At 39.6% G+C, this 16,266-nt stretch overlaps 1 protein-coding gene across 1 annotated transcript in view; it reads right to left on the bottom strand.

Annotated features, from left to right (window-relative positions):
* PTPRN2 (protein tyrosine phosphatase receptor type N2) overlaps nt 1-16,266 on the bottom strand; it is a gene marked incomplete at its 3' end in the record, with an annotated part of 669,211 nt that overhangs the window by 14,271 nt on the left and 638,674 nt on the right. Inside the window, exons 19-21 of the mRNA XM_081996867.1 lie at nt 16,193-16,266; nt 10,560-10,613; nt 8,502-8,566 (exon numbers count right to left, since the gene is read on the bottom strand). The exon at nt 16,193-16,266 is cut by the window's right edge and continues 93 nt beyond it. Coding sequence (XP_081852993.1) covers nt 8,502-8,566; nt 10,560-10,613; nt 16,193-16,266 — 193 coding nt within the window. The remainder of the gene's footprint in view (nt 1-8,501; nt 8,567-10,559; nt 10,614-16,192) is intronic.

Raw genomic sequence — 16,266 nt, 5'->3', positions numbered from 1 at the left:
AATGTATACTGTAAATAAATGTAAGTGATATGGCTTTGTCAGTACACAATCCAAAGGAAGGTGATACTGAAGATGGAAATCCTAGGAACAGCCTAATATTTTAAAAACTGCTACAGGAAAATAATGCTTCTAAGCTTACACTGATTTTAACAGTCTTGCGGGGATAAAAATTCACTACTGCCATGTCAGTTTTTACGCTAATATCCTTTGTCAATGCAGAAAAAACATGCGGAAACCACTCACTGTAACTGAATGCAAATGGATGCTAATTCAAGGCCCAATCCTTCCTTACTTCCACTGTACACGAGAATGTGTCACATCACATTCTACACCATATAGGAATTATTTCTCTTTTACATCTAGATTTTCCCCAGCCTCCCTAGAAGTTAAAAATAAAAGGAAAATGCCTAAATTATTACATGCAAATGTCCTGGTTTCAGCCAGGATAGAGTTATTTTCTTCATAGAAGCTGGTGTGAGGCTGTGTTTTGGATTTGGGATAAAAAAAGATGTTGATAACGTGCTGATGTTTTGGGTTGTTGCTAAACAGCCAGAGACAGTCCAGCTTCTCCTGCTGGGCTGCCAGCGAGCAGGCTGGGGGTGCACGGGGAGCTGGGAGGGGGCACAGCCGGGACAGCTGACCCAGGCTGGCCAAAGGGGTATTCCATACCATATGACATCATGCCCAGTATATAAAGCTGAGGGAAGAAGAAGGAAGGGGTGGGGGGGACGTTGGGAGCGATGTAACCATTATGCGTGATGCCCCCCTGCCTCCCTGGAGATGGCTGAACCCCTGCCTGACCGTGGGGAGTGGGGGACGGATTCCTTATTCTGCTCTGCTTGTGTGCGCAGCTCTTGCTTTACCTGTTAAACTGTCTTTGCCTCAACCCATGAGTTTCCTGACTTTTACAATTCTCTCCCCTGTCCCACCATGGGGGAGTGAGCGAGCGGCTGCGTGGGGCTTGGTTGCCGGCTGCGGTTAAACCACGACAGCAAGAAATAAAAGTTAGGGAGTTGCATTCCATAAAGGGTGAGAGAACCCGTCATCATCTATGGTCACTCCAGAAAATACCAGTGCAGACATCTAAATTTAACTTACACGTGCACGCACACACACACAATTGCAAAGGGTAATGATAGCAAGAATTGTGGATGTGCTGTTACTGCCTACTTACAGGTGTTCCCCAGTATCAGCTCCCATAGAGTTCTACACAATTTGCTTCTTTTAGTACCCCTTCCAGAAATTGCTGGCAAATTACAGAATCACAGAATCACAGAATAGTAGGGGTTAGAAGGGACCTCTGAAGATCACCTGGTCCAACTCCCCTGCCAAGGCAGGATCACCCAGGGCAGGTTGCACAGGAACGCGTCCAGTTGGGTTTTCAAGGTCTCCAGAGAAGGACACTCCACGACCTCCCTGGGCAGCCTGTTCCAGTGCGCCATAACCCTCACAGTGAAGAAAACTAGCTGAAAGGCAGTTCATCTCCACGTGCTGAATCAAACATGAACAAAGTTAAGATGCTGATTGCAAAACAGATTTCTGGAAACATGCCTCAGTTTGCCCTAAAAATTCTTGGAATCCCCTTTGGAAAATATGAATTTTCTTTACAGGGCACATAGAAGTAGCTCACCCACATGAATATATTAAATTGTAAGAACTACACTGTACATTACTTTAATTTCATGTTGCACGTAGGTGGCAATGCTTTCACAAGACAGTACATGGAGTAACCTTAATAAAAGATGCAATTATTATGGGTTCATTCTTTGATGAAGTTTATCCTTAAAAGTGACTAAACTGGTCCAGCTTTAGAAGTTGTGGAATAATTACACTTTAGTTAGGTAATATACATTGTACCCTTTACAGTCATAACACTTTCGTCTGGTCAATTAAATACTTGTCTTCAAATCCTTCTATGGACTGCTGCATGAGATTAGGTACAAAAAAAGTAGTTCTTCACTCTGTATATAAACCTCCTTTTCCAAACATTTGCCCAGCTGCTTCTCCAACCGATAGCACCATACTTCTATAACCAGCTTTTCTACTTTTCTATATTCTAACCTACCCATTGTGTGAAAAAATGCTGCCCAAATTCCTTATCTGCTTGTCTCCTCCTTAGTTTCAGTCAATGACCTCTTGTTTTCAAATTAGTCACTATCTCAAGCTGCTTACTGACATCAATACATTCCTTTCAGGGTCTTCTAACCCTCTATGGGGACCCCCCTTCGTGCTCCCTTTCCCAAGGAATGGCCCGTGTCTGATCAGTCTTTCTTCACAACTGATTTGCCCCAAACCCTGAATAATTAGAATTGCCTTCTACCACACTTTCCTAGTCTTAATTCTTTTCCAGTAAAATCCCCAGAACAGCAAATAACTCAAGAAATATGGCATGCTCAGAGTAATTCCTGACCACTGAACCATATAAAAAAGAAAAAAGCCAAAGAAATTACATGAATAACTTGTTTGCTTCTTGTTTGAAATCTCTATATGCCATAAAGGAAACCACGTAAAAATGCAGTCCATACAACATACACTAGGAAACATCAACCAGTAACATCTTCCCTGTGGTCACTAATTCATTTCACAACTGAAACTTGTACCACATGCTACTTTCTTATCTTCATTTTATGAATTATTAATTGGCGACTCCCCAGTGTCAATAACGTGTCGAAAAAGCTTTAAAGCTTTATGTGCCAAAATGTGTTTTGCAAAGGAAACAAACTGTTTTAAACAGCTTGTTCTAAATAGCGAGAGTCCCCTGAGCATCACAGGCTGGACCATAAAAAACTGTCCTATACATTCTCTATACACTTTTGCATGTAGCTGGGGGCCCACCTCTCGTTGTGATTAATTATCTGCTGGGAAAGGCTGCAAGAATGAGCACTATTTGCCTAATTGTGTTTCCAGGGTAACTCATGACATAAAAGTTACAATACATAAATGCAGCTCATCTGAAAACCCGGCCTTATAACATATGATATGTTTACATGGACTCTAAGAACTTCCTTCAGAAATTGAAATAGCAACATTTCAGACCTACATGGTTAGCGTTATTGCTGCTGAGAACTGAGGCAGTCTTGTGGATAGCACAACAGTGCACAGAGCAAGACCTAATTTTTGGGCTTTACTGTCTGCATTTTTTGCCTTTTTCCTAGAGATAATGATCTCTCTCACCCAAATCTCAAAGACCAGCAATGTGATTGATTCGAAATGAGAACATGAAAACAATTACATTTTTAAGTCCTGAATTTTTCTGCCATAAATTTTTCTCCAGAATACCCCCTATTTCTAATCCCACTTCTTGCCCTCTTACTATTAAATACCACTTAAGAAAAAAGTAGTCTCTCTTCTACACTATATGTTCTCTCAACCACTGTATAGCACATAGTACGTTAATTTTTATTTTCATGGGGGAAGCTGGATCCTGGGCTGAAGAAATATTCCCTCATTCAGAGGGACATCAGAAATAGTCTGCTCTAGACTTGGATCAGCACAACCGAACAATAGAATTTTCTCAGACTTTGCATAAAGACTCAAAAATAAGCAGATTGAATCCATTTTAACACAAATATGGGCAAGCATTTTCTTTCATAAAATCCTTTCAGAGAGGAGCTAACCTCAAAACTTCATTATGATTGTTAAATCCGCACAGCAGATAAGCAAAACCTCAGCAAGGGTTCAGATTAGCCAAAATCATTTGATCACGATGAGTCAGAAGGCGAATTAAGGAATCTTTTGTTTTGCCTTAAAATGTCACGGTATAAACTGCATCTGCTCAGGAGCTGACTCACAAGACCCTCAGACAATAGGGTAGCAGGGGCAAGGAAAGGACTTGGGGAGATAACCTCCACAGCCAGCCCAGGCCAGAGCGTGTCTGCTCATCAATTATAATCCAGGCTTTTGAATGTGAGAGAATAACCCCTTGGTTTGGCTTTGCTAAATCAAATCTTTTTGCTGGTTTTAGAATTCGGAAATCAATACTTTAAAAGGATTTAAAAATTAATATTTGCCTTCCCTTTGACTCATCTTGTTCCAGCTAGTTCAAACACAAGAAAATGGATGGTCAGCAAACCTCAAGCAGCTGCTGGCTGGATTAATATCTAAAAATCAAACTATTATCTACACTATCCAAGCCTCTCTGTTCAGAAAAATGAAAGTGGGAAGACTTATAATTTCATTTTTTTTTCTTTTTCGCGCCAGAAACACTCAATAAAAATGTCTTGCAATATATCAAACTTTTAGTCACTGCAATAAGCCTGCAGAAAAGACAAGAAATGAGAAAATTCTCAACTTTTCTCTAGATCCCACAAAAAGAAAAAAACCTGATCAGCTCAGAGAGCTCAGAGTTACTGTGAGTTTGGGGTGAGGAAGGAATATCAAGTACAGTAAATCTAAATCAGTTTGTCTTCCCTAGTAAGAAAGGATAAAACTTGTAAATATATCAAGAACATTGAAAATCTCAGCAGAAATCAGCCTCAGAAGAACAGTCTCTGTCAAAAATCCAGCAAGCATCGTTATGTACCAAACCAATCCATTATAATTTTCTGTATTCATTTAAATCATGGAAGCGCACATGGAGTTGAAATGACTCACTTCTCAGCTTCTCACTCAAAATTAAAGCTTGTCCTAAGCTGTCTGTCAGGGAAATGAGAGGTGGCTTGGTAACTGCCTTAAAATTGTAACACCCATGTAAAAACAGTATCATAGTTAAGTAGTTATCATAGTTAAATCACATTAAATAGTATCTAATAGGCCAGACTCAACACCATTCATTTTTTGTTATCACTTTGATGAGTATAGGGTCAGGGTCTTGCAACTGCTCTGCAAGAAAAATAATTGTAGTAATAAGCTACATGATAAATAGCAGCGCTGAGTTACTGGAACAACTAAACAAAAGGACACACTTGCATTTAAAACTCTCCGCTGACACCACACGGGAACGACAGCACTGAATAGACACCGCTGTTCTCTGACTGTTCCAGTATCTAAGAAGATTATTTCACGTGGCTGTTTGGAGTCAGCGCACAGAGCGGTCACTGCACTTGGGGCACAGAGGACGGCGAAATTCCTGAAAAACCCAGCCCAACAGGAAATCCTCCCCGACGCCGCGCAGAGCTGGAGGGAGTGCCGCAGGCTGGTGCCGCGTGGCTCTCGAAGGCAGATGGCGGCCGGGAAGGCGTTTGCTGAGCGAGGGCCCCTGCGAGCTCCGTGCGAGCTCTCGCCTGCCCTCCCGCCCGCTCGACCCCCCCAGGTACACCCAAGGGGCATTTCTACCCGTGGCACTAACTTCTACCGTCCTGCCCGTGTGCTAGAACAGGGTGCTTTGCCTTGGCTTTTAAATTTCATTCCTGCTTTCTCGAATTGGACGGGGAGTCAGACTGGCGTGGCGGGCGTCGAGCACAAAATCCTCCCCGCCTCGGTTTCTCTTCCCCTGCTTTAGGCTTTAGGAATGGGTCCCTTGCTGGCGGCTTTCAGCATCTAAAATAATGTGAGGGACGGGAACAGGCAAGATAGTGGAAGGTATGAATTTATAACGTGTTTAATAGACTAAGTATTAGCACTAACTCAATGAGCAGTAGGAGAAGAAATGGTAAATGACAAAGGCATTTACAGTTAACGGTCTAAGAGAATGCAGGGAAGTAAATCATTACATGAAAAAGGAGCTCCTTTTCTCAACCTACCCTATTAAAAACCCCACTAAAGAGTCAAGGCATTTATTGATTGCTTTCTACTTTCCCACTGCTGAAACTAAGTACTCCTCTATTTACTTTGATTTAAAAATGCATTATTGTCTACTTTCTAATAAACCAGACAGTGGAACAAGAAACTCAAATTATTCTAAGTTTATTCTTAAAAGTTCGTTTTTTTTTTTTGAAAGACTGAAGGCCTTAATCCTTAAAAGCCTTTTTGAAAGAAATGTTACGAGATGCTGGCCTTGCAGCTGGGTCCAGATTGAAAGTGCACTTACATTTTTATGTTGAGCGCTGAAGGACTCTGAAGTTAGCCCTCGCACTCCACATAAAAGCTTTGGAAAGGGCATTCTTTGCCACTCGTGCAATTCATTCTCTAAGAAAAGGAAATGGAAAGAAAGATTTCATGTCCAGGGCTTCAGGCCTTTGATCATTTGATGAACATTGGATCCTCAACCTGGGCCTCCAGCTTCTCAGGCCAGACAAAGAGGGCCCCGGCCGCACAGGCTGGGCCTCGGTTCCCGCCCGAACAAAACCTTTGGCGGCCGCACAGTGTGACAGCCTGGGAAAGGCCCACCTCAGCAGGGCTGAGATGCCCGCTCTGCCCTTTGATCTTTCATTTAAACCCCAGCCAAAGCACCAGGTCAGGGGATTTCGCGTTGCACACCCCCATGGGCAGAGGGGAGCAGGTCAAGAACAAAATGGGGGTGACCGATCTCCAAAAAGCCCTGTGACGCCTTTCTCTGGCCAGTTTCACATGACTTGTCTGGTATTGTGAAGCGCTAAGCCCACACTTAAAATGGAATTTGACATTACATGGTACAATGGAGTCAATAAATGGCATTCTTCACTGCTTTTACAACAAAGTCAACCCTCCCTTAAGTGGCTGAAAGCCCCAAGCTAGAAAATACTTCTCATTTACTTCTTTATGTGAGTAAATTGCATATACTTCAAATCTAGTTTTCATTACAGCTTCTCCTTGCCGATGACTGAAATGAGCCGAACAAATACCTAACAAAGGTCTACATTAATTTCACGACGTACCATTGCTTCTATTTTTAAAGACTAGGTTGTCACGTGGCATGTAAGAAGCATTGGAATTATGTCCATATTCCTTCACAGAGTAAAAACCTATTTCCCAATGAGCATGAAAAACTAATCTCATCCCACTGAAAAATTTATTTTCAGTACACTGCTAAGGAGAAGGCAAGCACACAACTTCTTTTAACATCAGTAGCAAGTTCCACATGATGCTCGTGGGCAGAAAACCAAGTCCATGTTTGACGAGACATGTTAGCAGAATAGAGAGAGAAGAAAAGCTAAACTCTTCTTTCTAAAGGGACGGGATGCCACTGCGGCCCACAGGACTGGGATACGCAGGATGCAATAGATGACTGCAAGGTATGGAGTGTGTTTTAAAAATACATATAAAAATATGTCTACATCAGAAGATTTTAAAAAATTGTAAAGTGATTAGAACTCAAAGAACTAAATATTGTTTCTCTATATACGTTTATACATGTTTTTACAACTAATCCTTTTTCTTTAAATACAAACACATATGTGCATAATTCCAGATCAAGGTGGCTTAAGAACTCAGCTTAAGAATGGCAAATAACTATTTTTTGTTTATTTTCAACCTCACAAGATTTCTCTTCCTCTTAAAATGCAGTTCTACGAAACTGTGATACAAAGATGTAGAAAGGCATGGAGAAGGGCTACACTATATACAGAAAGTTGACTATTATGTCTTTTTAACATACGGTCAGGTTTACATGCTCACTTTTACCCTCCATCCTTTTGAAGACAGTATCAGTATTAAAAGTTTGGTTTAGTTCTAACACAAAAAGATTATTTCAGGGCATCTCAAGTACTTCCCACCATGAACCATCTACCGATCAAGAAAAAGTTAAGGAATGGTCCCAGTCTCTACAGAATCTACAGACTTCATTTTAAACAAACAACAGTATATATTTATGTTGACAGATGATTTACCACTTCATAAAATTACATCTCACAGGCAAGGAGACTAAGGAACAGAAAAGTTAAATAATTGTTCAGTATTGAACGGTCAGTGGCAGAGCTGGGAACAGAGCACTAGCCGATTTATTTTCAGTCCTCTGTCCTGTTCACTACAGTCTTTTTTCTCCTAAGGGACAAATCTGTGGAGCACATGAGGCCCTGTCTGGTACCAGCTCTCTAAGTGCTTTGGTAGCAATAGGCAGCTCCAAAAATAAAAGTAATCGTGTTTGAACATTGTGGCTGGGTAGGTGATACTAGACTGGGCAACAGTCATGAAGCAGCCCAGGTCCTAACTCACGTCAGCACTAAATAAGGATTGTACAACCCCAAGGTATCTTCTTCTAAAAACTGGAATAGCCTTTTTAAATGATAAATTTAAAAATTCAAGTCAGCACTAAATAAGGATTGTACAACCCCAAGGTATCTTCTTCTAAAAACTGGAATAGCCTTTTTAAATGATAAATTTAAAAATTCAAGTCAGCACTAAATAAGGATTGTACAACCCCAAGGTATCTTCTTCTAAAAACTGGAATAGCCTTTTAAAATGATAAATTTAAAAATTCAAATACTCCTCAACAGCACGAAAACACCTGCTCATTCACAAAGCACTTGCATTCAGGTTTGTTGTTTGAAATCGCTATGAAAATAAAACTTACAAACGTTCAGGGAAGAGTACAATTTGCCTCTAATTTATTCTCAGATTTTCTGTGAATATTGCTCCCCATGTTGTCATGGCAACACAAGCATATCTTTCAGTACCGAGGAAGTAACAAGCCTTTCGATTCTCACCTTTGGCCATTTTATTGAGAACCATGTCAATTAGAATGTAGGTTCCGCTTCTTCCCGCACCATCGCTGCCAACAGAAAGGGAAAAAGAAAAAATAAAGCCTATCAATGTGCATCTAGATTCAACATGAAGGTACCTGCCCTTAATATTATAGTGTTATGCATGGGGGCAGAGGGTGGAATGAGAGGCTAAAGTAGGGTACTGAGAGGGGGAGAGAAAGCTTGCACTGAATTAACACAAGCTGCTTGTGGAAGATTAACTATTAGTCTGCATGGATAACAGGGCTTTGCTTTGATTTTTTAAACCAAGTTGTGTTTATGCAATAAAAGCATTTTAAACAACAGTGCAAAAGTCGGTAACCCTAAAACAGGATACCATTGCTGTTCAAAAAATGTACATATAATGAGCTTATAGTGACTTGTATATGAGACCAAGAACCACAGAATAAGCTAGACCAGAACATTATCCAGAATGGTCCCCAAATGTTGCAGATTGCATTTGAACACAGCAGTCAGAGGGAATACATAGAGACACCTGTCCGAGAACCAACATATTTGATTACTGAGGGACCGCCATCTTTCTGCACTATACATCACAACTGGTTATTTTTTTCTTTTTACATTTCCCTTTAATTATTCCTTAGTTGCAATGACCAGAAGCAATATTATTATGCAATTCCTAATAGCTTTATCTATTGTGTATCATCAGCCCTTCCTCAGAGATGTGAGACCAAGCCTTGGGAGGGGGAAAGCTCCCTAATCTGAATGCAGCTTGTGTCCCTTTCAGAGAGCAACGTGTAATTGCCAGCGTGATGCTCTTTTAGAGCTGCTGTTAGCAAACATAATTAAGACTTTAAGTAAAAGCTTTTTTTCTTTCCCTCCCCAAAATTTTTACAAAGGTGCATGTGTGACCAATTAGACTGGTACGTAGTTTTATTAATTAAGCCATTATTTTTATTGATAGCTCAATTTGTGTACAAGAATTAATGAAAGGAAAAATAATAGAACAGCGTGAAGCACTTTATTACATTCTGTTTACAGGCAGGCTATGAAACTTAATTTTTGTTAAGTCTCTGTAGACAGAGGTTTTTTTCTTTCAGTCACCAGATCACTGCTTAGAGGAAAGGAGGTAATGGTAATTTTTTTTTTTTTCCCTACGTCTATGAAGAGAACAAAGACATAATCTTATTAGTTAAGCTGAATAATGAGAGACGAGGCAGCGATCAGGCCCAATAAAAACAAAAACGACTGAGTGAATGGTAGACATTTCCATCCATCACAGTAGGGAAAGAGCAAGAAACTTGAAGGCTCTTCATTCTGCATCAAATATTTCTTTTCTCAAGCTTCCTGAAGGCCATGCAAACAAGCCTGCTCCAGAGCATTTGCCTCTGCAGAGGGCTCCTTCGCATCCAGTGGAAGGTGACTCTGCTGAGCCACAGGTGAGAAACACGTCCCCCTCCTCCTCACTCCCACCCCAAGTGGAGTGCCACATGTCAAACGACCTGCCTCTTAGCAGGGCTGGTTTTCTATCTGCCGTATGTACAAGAGTATCTTTGATAACTAAGTGCAACATCCTCTTTATACCACAGAGGCGCCAATGGCAAAACCCAAACATTAACATTATGGTAAAGTTTTCCATTGACCTGCCCAATAGCTTTCATGTGCGTCTATCAGACTGTCAGGCCTAAAGATAATCTGTGCTTAAAGAATTACTCAGTCTCTGGGTAGGTTTCCACTCCCTGACATTGTCCGGTTCTTACCATGGCCATTAAAAGCAAGCAAAGAAAAAATAAAACATTTACATTAGAAAGGGTGGCCATACATTGTTAAGCCATGACACAACATCTATGAAATAACAGGAAAGGATAATTTTGTTATGAAAACAGATCCTAAGTACTAATTAGTATTAAAATGTAGTTGAATTATATTTAATACCTTCAGCCTACCTCGCTACCTGTTTAATCATTCAGCTAAAGCTTTAATTTGCCCATTTTGTTTACATCTACATTAAATTCTTACACATACAAATCTCTCTAAAGCTATTTTAGAAATTGTACTTGCCTGCAATGAACAACTACTGGACAAGAGCGACCCCTGTAGCACTTGTTTACTTTTCTGAAATAAAACAGACACAAAAAATTAATTAAGCATATTATATACTGTTTCTTTAGCCAACTGTCAAAAATAAGCAATAAGAAAAAGCAAATACTGCAGTCTTTAAAGAAACAGTCAGGTTGATAACTTCCTAATATAACAAGCAGTTTTACATAATCTTGTTTAAAGCTTGCTGTTGCTTTTCTGTAGAAATCCCAGAAAACATCCCATTATTGCTGTTGGCTAAGGTAAAATAAACGATCTCTTTTCTCATACGTGTCATGTCTTAGCTCCAAAACTAAGATTATCATGAGATGCTTTAATTTTAAAGGCAACTTGTGAGTTTGTGAGCTTGCTCAAAGAAATATTGAGGGGCATTGAATGGAATATAAAATTAAAAAAGGCTATTCTGGTATACTTTATACAATGTGTGCTGAGTTTTAAAACCAGTTCTCCCCAGAAAGGCAAACACCACATCTCCTGAAACGCTTCTCACAAAATTCTAAAATGCAATCTATTGGGGTAAAAATAACTAAAACCACCAGTAAGCTTGTTTCTAGTGCAGAAATCTTATATATTTAGTATTTACAAATTATTGCCTTCTCCAGCTTCCTGGTTAAATATTCTCAATGATAAGAGAATATATCTGAAGTCAATCAATAAAAGTACAGCTATAGAACATGTGTGCTGATATGTAGACTCCATTAACTAGTGCTGAAGCAAATCAAGATACTCAGTCTAAAAATAGAGCCCACAAAATTGGTTTAAATCTATTTAAATTGCCTTATAAAAAACAAAATCCCAAAGCCTCTCTTCTGCTCTAGGATATATTTTGCATGTCAAGCATGTTGCAGGCCCAAAGCCCCATAAAATATGCACACATATGTTAACAAGGCAAGCTGAATAAAGGCTAAAATGGGAAAGCATTGCTTCAAGAAAACAAAACCTTTAAATCAATTTCCTTGATGAGCTTACTGGAGCTAGAAGGTCTCCTGTAAAACCATTTCACAGGGCAGCTTCCAAGGGTGCCCAGACCCTCTAATAGACCCCAGCTCAGCACAAGTGTTACACAGGATCCCCCTGCTAAACTGAAGTGAGCTGCTGGAATTTGGCAACTGTAGTACAATGTTATTATGAATTTTAAAGCATAACTAACCTACTGAATCATTTAGTTCTTGGCTGTTCATCTATTCACTAACATCTGTGCTGTGAAAACATGCATATATCTTTAAACATTGGTTACAGTATAGCCCAAAGATGCCTAAACTTCTAAATCTGACAGGGAGTCGGGATACCTGGAACTCAAACCAAACAGGCTGGAGAGATGTTGGTGATGTCCCATGAAACCGTGTTTTAATATTCTGCTTTTTACTATTTAAGATTCTAACCAAACTTGATAACAATATTAAGTTCTTGTAATGATTCCCTTTAAACATTAGAATGCAGGAATTTTTCTCAATTCTTACTCTTTTGCTTACTGGTGTAAATTATACTTGCAGAGACATTCTGTCTCTATTTATGTTCCTTGGATGTAAGTAATTAATGCAGTAGAACAACGTTCTGTGAAATAAGTGGTAAGTCATTGAGAAGCTCTTGACTTTAAAAGTTAAATGGACCATTTGTATGTCCATAAATGCATAAATACGCAGGCACTACCAAGCAAAACTCCAATGACTTAAGCTGCAGCAGAGTTTTCACCTGAATGAATCATTCGGTTCTTGATGGCCATATCTCAGGATCAACTCCACATATAAAGCCTGATATTTATTCTTTGTATTGTACAGTAAAAAATATATTTGAAATGTCTGTAACAACATCTGATAGCCAGTCTGCATTGCCCTACATGCAGCTGGTCATCCGCCCCCTGCTCCCCATCATATGCATTAGCAAAGAGTCGTTTCTGCATTTAAAGTATCAAATAAAGGCTGATAACTACAGAGGGGTATTTACCATTTCTTTTTCGGCTTGTGTGGTTCCTTTGTTCCTTGTATGCCCCACTAATATGATGTTTGCATGTTGTGACTAGCCATCTACCACAGTTCTAATATAATTTCAATGACAAACTTGATCTAAACCTATCAGTAAGTCAGACCTCTCAGTAAATCAGACAGCCACAGACACACGTCAGGGAAAGACACCTTATGTTTGTCAGTTTTATTGAAGGCGTTTCAAACATGTTCATTATCATACAATTCAGCAAACACATTAAAACAAAAGGTTTCGATCCAGCTGGTTCATAGCTTTGTCTATATATAGTTTATGGAAATATTTAGAAGTGCAGCAACATCTCATTTCATTCTTAGCTCTGGCTAATGAGAGTGAGCTGAAAACTCACCATTAAGCAAAGTTCTTGAATGTTGAAGAAAATATATATTTTATATATATACACATATACAGGAAGAATTAACTTAGAAAGAATGATTAGTAATACAAACCAACCCTTGGCTCATTGAGTGAAAAAGAAATCATCATGCAAACCATCAGCAAGCAAAGGTCAGAGGTCGTTAGAGGCTCAGAAAAGGGGTTTCCCACATTGTCCCTGCAGCAGAGTCACAGTTTCCAATGATCACTTTTGTGACTATGCAACTGGGCTCATATTACTAGCTGCAACATCACAAAAATGACACTGGCAACCGCTAATTAGCTGGCAAAATAAGAATTTGTCCATTTTTAAAGTGAGCAGTGTTAGTAAATGCCATTGCACACAGCGAGAAGTGATAGCATAATAGATATATATTTTAAGCAAAGCCCTCACATGTGATGCTAATTATCTTTTAGCTTAGCAGTCCCTCTTTAAAGTGTAAATGTGCTCCCTCTGGGCTCAAGAAATATTTAATTACACATATCAGTGCATGACTAACAAGCTAGTCCAGAGCAATAATGATTGGTCTATTGTTCAAAATGAAATTAGGACTCCAGAAGCATTTAAAACTGACCAGTGGTTTCTGTAGTAGCCTCACCTCTCAGGGACTGTCTTTTGCACAGATTTTTAAAATATATAGAATAATCTCTTTTTGGCAATTTATACCTACATTGTGAAAGTATGACAGATTATTCCGCAAGGTTTAATGTATCTGCTAAATGCAAAATCATCTAAAACACTATCTGATACATAGTAAGAAAAATGTAAGCTTTCAGTTTTCAGAGAGACTTGCAAAATTTACTTCAATAAAAATTTTAAGGTCCATATTTCCACAGACTCTGGGCAAGGTAATTTTGGGAATCCAATTTTTCTTGGTGATGAATTATAAAAAATAGAGGGTTGGTTATGTATATGTTTAATTTCATATATGTATGTGAATATATAAATATACACACATATCCATATATATATACAAACACACTGAATGCACATAAAAACACAGATAGATTAAAAGAAATGAGAGCAGCCCCTTCCTGGCACTACCCTACTATGTGTACGGTAGCGCTGTCAGACATTTATTCTGGGGGCTTTATGACTCAGCTGCCGTAATCCAGCAGAGTTTGTACTTTAAATAGGAAGCTTCAGGTGCAAAACATGTATTGTATAAATGAGTTCCAAACACATTATTTGAGCAATAGTGCATTACTTTTTTGTCATTTAAAAACCCAGCAACATCAGATGACCAAGAAAACTGAGATTCATAGACCAGCTATTGTGCATGCCAAAATTCCTTTTCAGGCAGAATTTTACTATGCATTCAGTATTATAAGTTCATTCTACAAAATCTGCATGTAGCAAATGATTACAGTATCCTACACTGGACTGTGAATACATATTAAATGAACACTCAGAATTCAATTAAATCTTAACAGGTTCATTCCCATACTGGCTTTAAATACAAAGAATGGTCGCTCCACCACATTTCTCATCTAGTTATAATTTTTCTTCTTCAAAGTATTGCACAACACTTCTTCAACATGGCTGTTTAACCCTTACACAATATCACTCTAAGCAGTACTTCCTTGGCAATGTGAACTGCGACTTACTGTAGACTTAATCCTGCAGTTCACCCAGGGACCTCCATTTGTACTGAAGCAAGTCGGAGTCGAGGTGCTCCAAACTTCAGATGTCCTGGCTGTGCAGGGTCATTTATAGTCTAGTTACAATTGCTAGCAAATTTCCCACTAACTTCAGAAAGGGCAAAATCAGATGCTGTTTTGGCTTTGTGCTGCAGCCTAGCACGGCTTAATGGAACCAATTCAGAATTTTCACTACAGAAATTCACTACAGGCAACTTCCATGGTACCAAAAGCAAAGGGAAATCAACCTATAGAAAGCACATTAAAGTTTGAACCCAGAGAAGAAAACTTCAAAAATTCAATTACAGTTCCAACTCCATCCTATGGCCGTGCTTCCTTCCTCCGCTATTACTTTTGCGTTGCGATTCCGCAGCATATCCTTACATTCTTACCCAGCCACAGCTCCTTGTGACCCAGCACAGCTGTACTCCACTACTTGACCTGCGCTCTGTGAGGTGACTCTCTGCTTTGAAAAGCCTTGCAACACATACAAGAATACTGATGGATGAAGGGGGGTATTTAGTCCTAAATTTTTATGGGTAAAATTTTGCTAACAGACAACTGTGCCACCAGCTCCCGTTGGACATAAGCCAGCTTCTCCCCTCAGGTGCAGACGTGTAACTCCGACTGGCATCAGTCAGAGCTCCCAGCATTTATTGAAAGAAACAAGTTTGGACCTTTTGAGCACTGAGACCCTTATAATCACTTCGGAGGGTTGTAGATAATACTGTAGTACGTAGAGAACACACGTGATCCCACAGGCACTTGCGGATTGAGAACCAACTCCCCAAACCTCCCGGAGATTCTTTTCATTAGTCATAAGCGCATCACTGTGGATTAGCTGATACACGCTAACACCTACACACGATGCACTGGGCACGGTTTGCAATCAAATGAAGATTATTTCGCTCCAGTATTTATCATGCATGGCTTTAATTTTCAAATTAAAATTTAGATAGACACAGCAAACATTAGAGAAGGTGGCAAGGACTTTCACAGGTTTTGCCTTTGTATATTTATATTTTAAAGCCACGTTGACTTTCTTTAAAATTCCAGAGGGTATGCTTTGTCAACATTCTCATCTGCTTTCTCAAATTTCCACCTTCCTGCAGCCAAAGAAAGTCTAGAGACCTCACTGTTTGATCCTTATGAGCAAACGCTCCCGTGGGAATGCCATTATTGCCATACGACTCCATCGTGGTTTCTTTTTCCTAGCGTGCTCATACTACAAAAATTATTTGTGAGATTACTGCAATAAGGATCATAGGGCAGCCACACAAAAAGCCTGGAGGTTGCAGAATGGATAAATATTTGGAAACAAAGAAGTACAGAAGCACCGAAGAGCTGTACCACCGAAGGGAGGAGAAGTATTGATGTCTAAATGGGAGATGAGTATGTCTTAAAACCAGGCAACATCTATGTGTGAGACAACACTAAAAATCAATCTACTGCAGATTTTTGTGTTAGTTTAGCATTGTGGCATCACAGGCTGAGGAACCCCCTTTCAAACCAGAAATATTTAAAGGACAATTAAAAGGACTAGTTTAGTTCCTCAGGTCTGTATCGTCTTAAATGAACTGTCATACTTTGTGCTTTACCTGCGGAAATCCAGAAGTGATCTCGTGGAAGCAGGAACCCTCTGATCGTTCCAGCTGAGGAAGTGGAACTGTGT

Source organism: Phaethon aethereus, assembly GCF_964289735.1.
Source record: "Phaethon aethereus genome assembly, chromosome: 2".
Taxonomy (NCBI): Eukaryota; Metazoa; Chordata; class Aves; order Phaethontiformes; family Phaethontidae; genus Phaethon; species Phaethon aethereus.
Note: the sequence above shows the minus strand (reverse complement) of the source record. Positions and strands in the feature narration are given on the sequence as shown.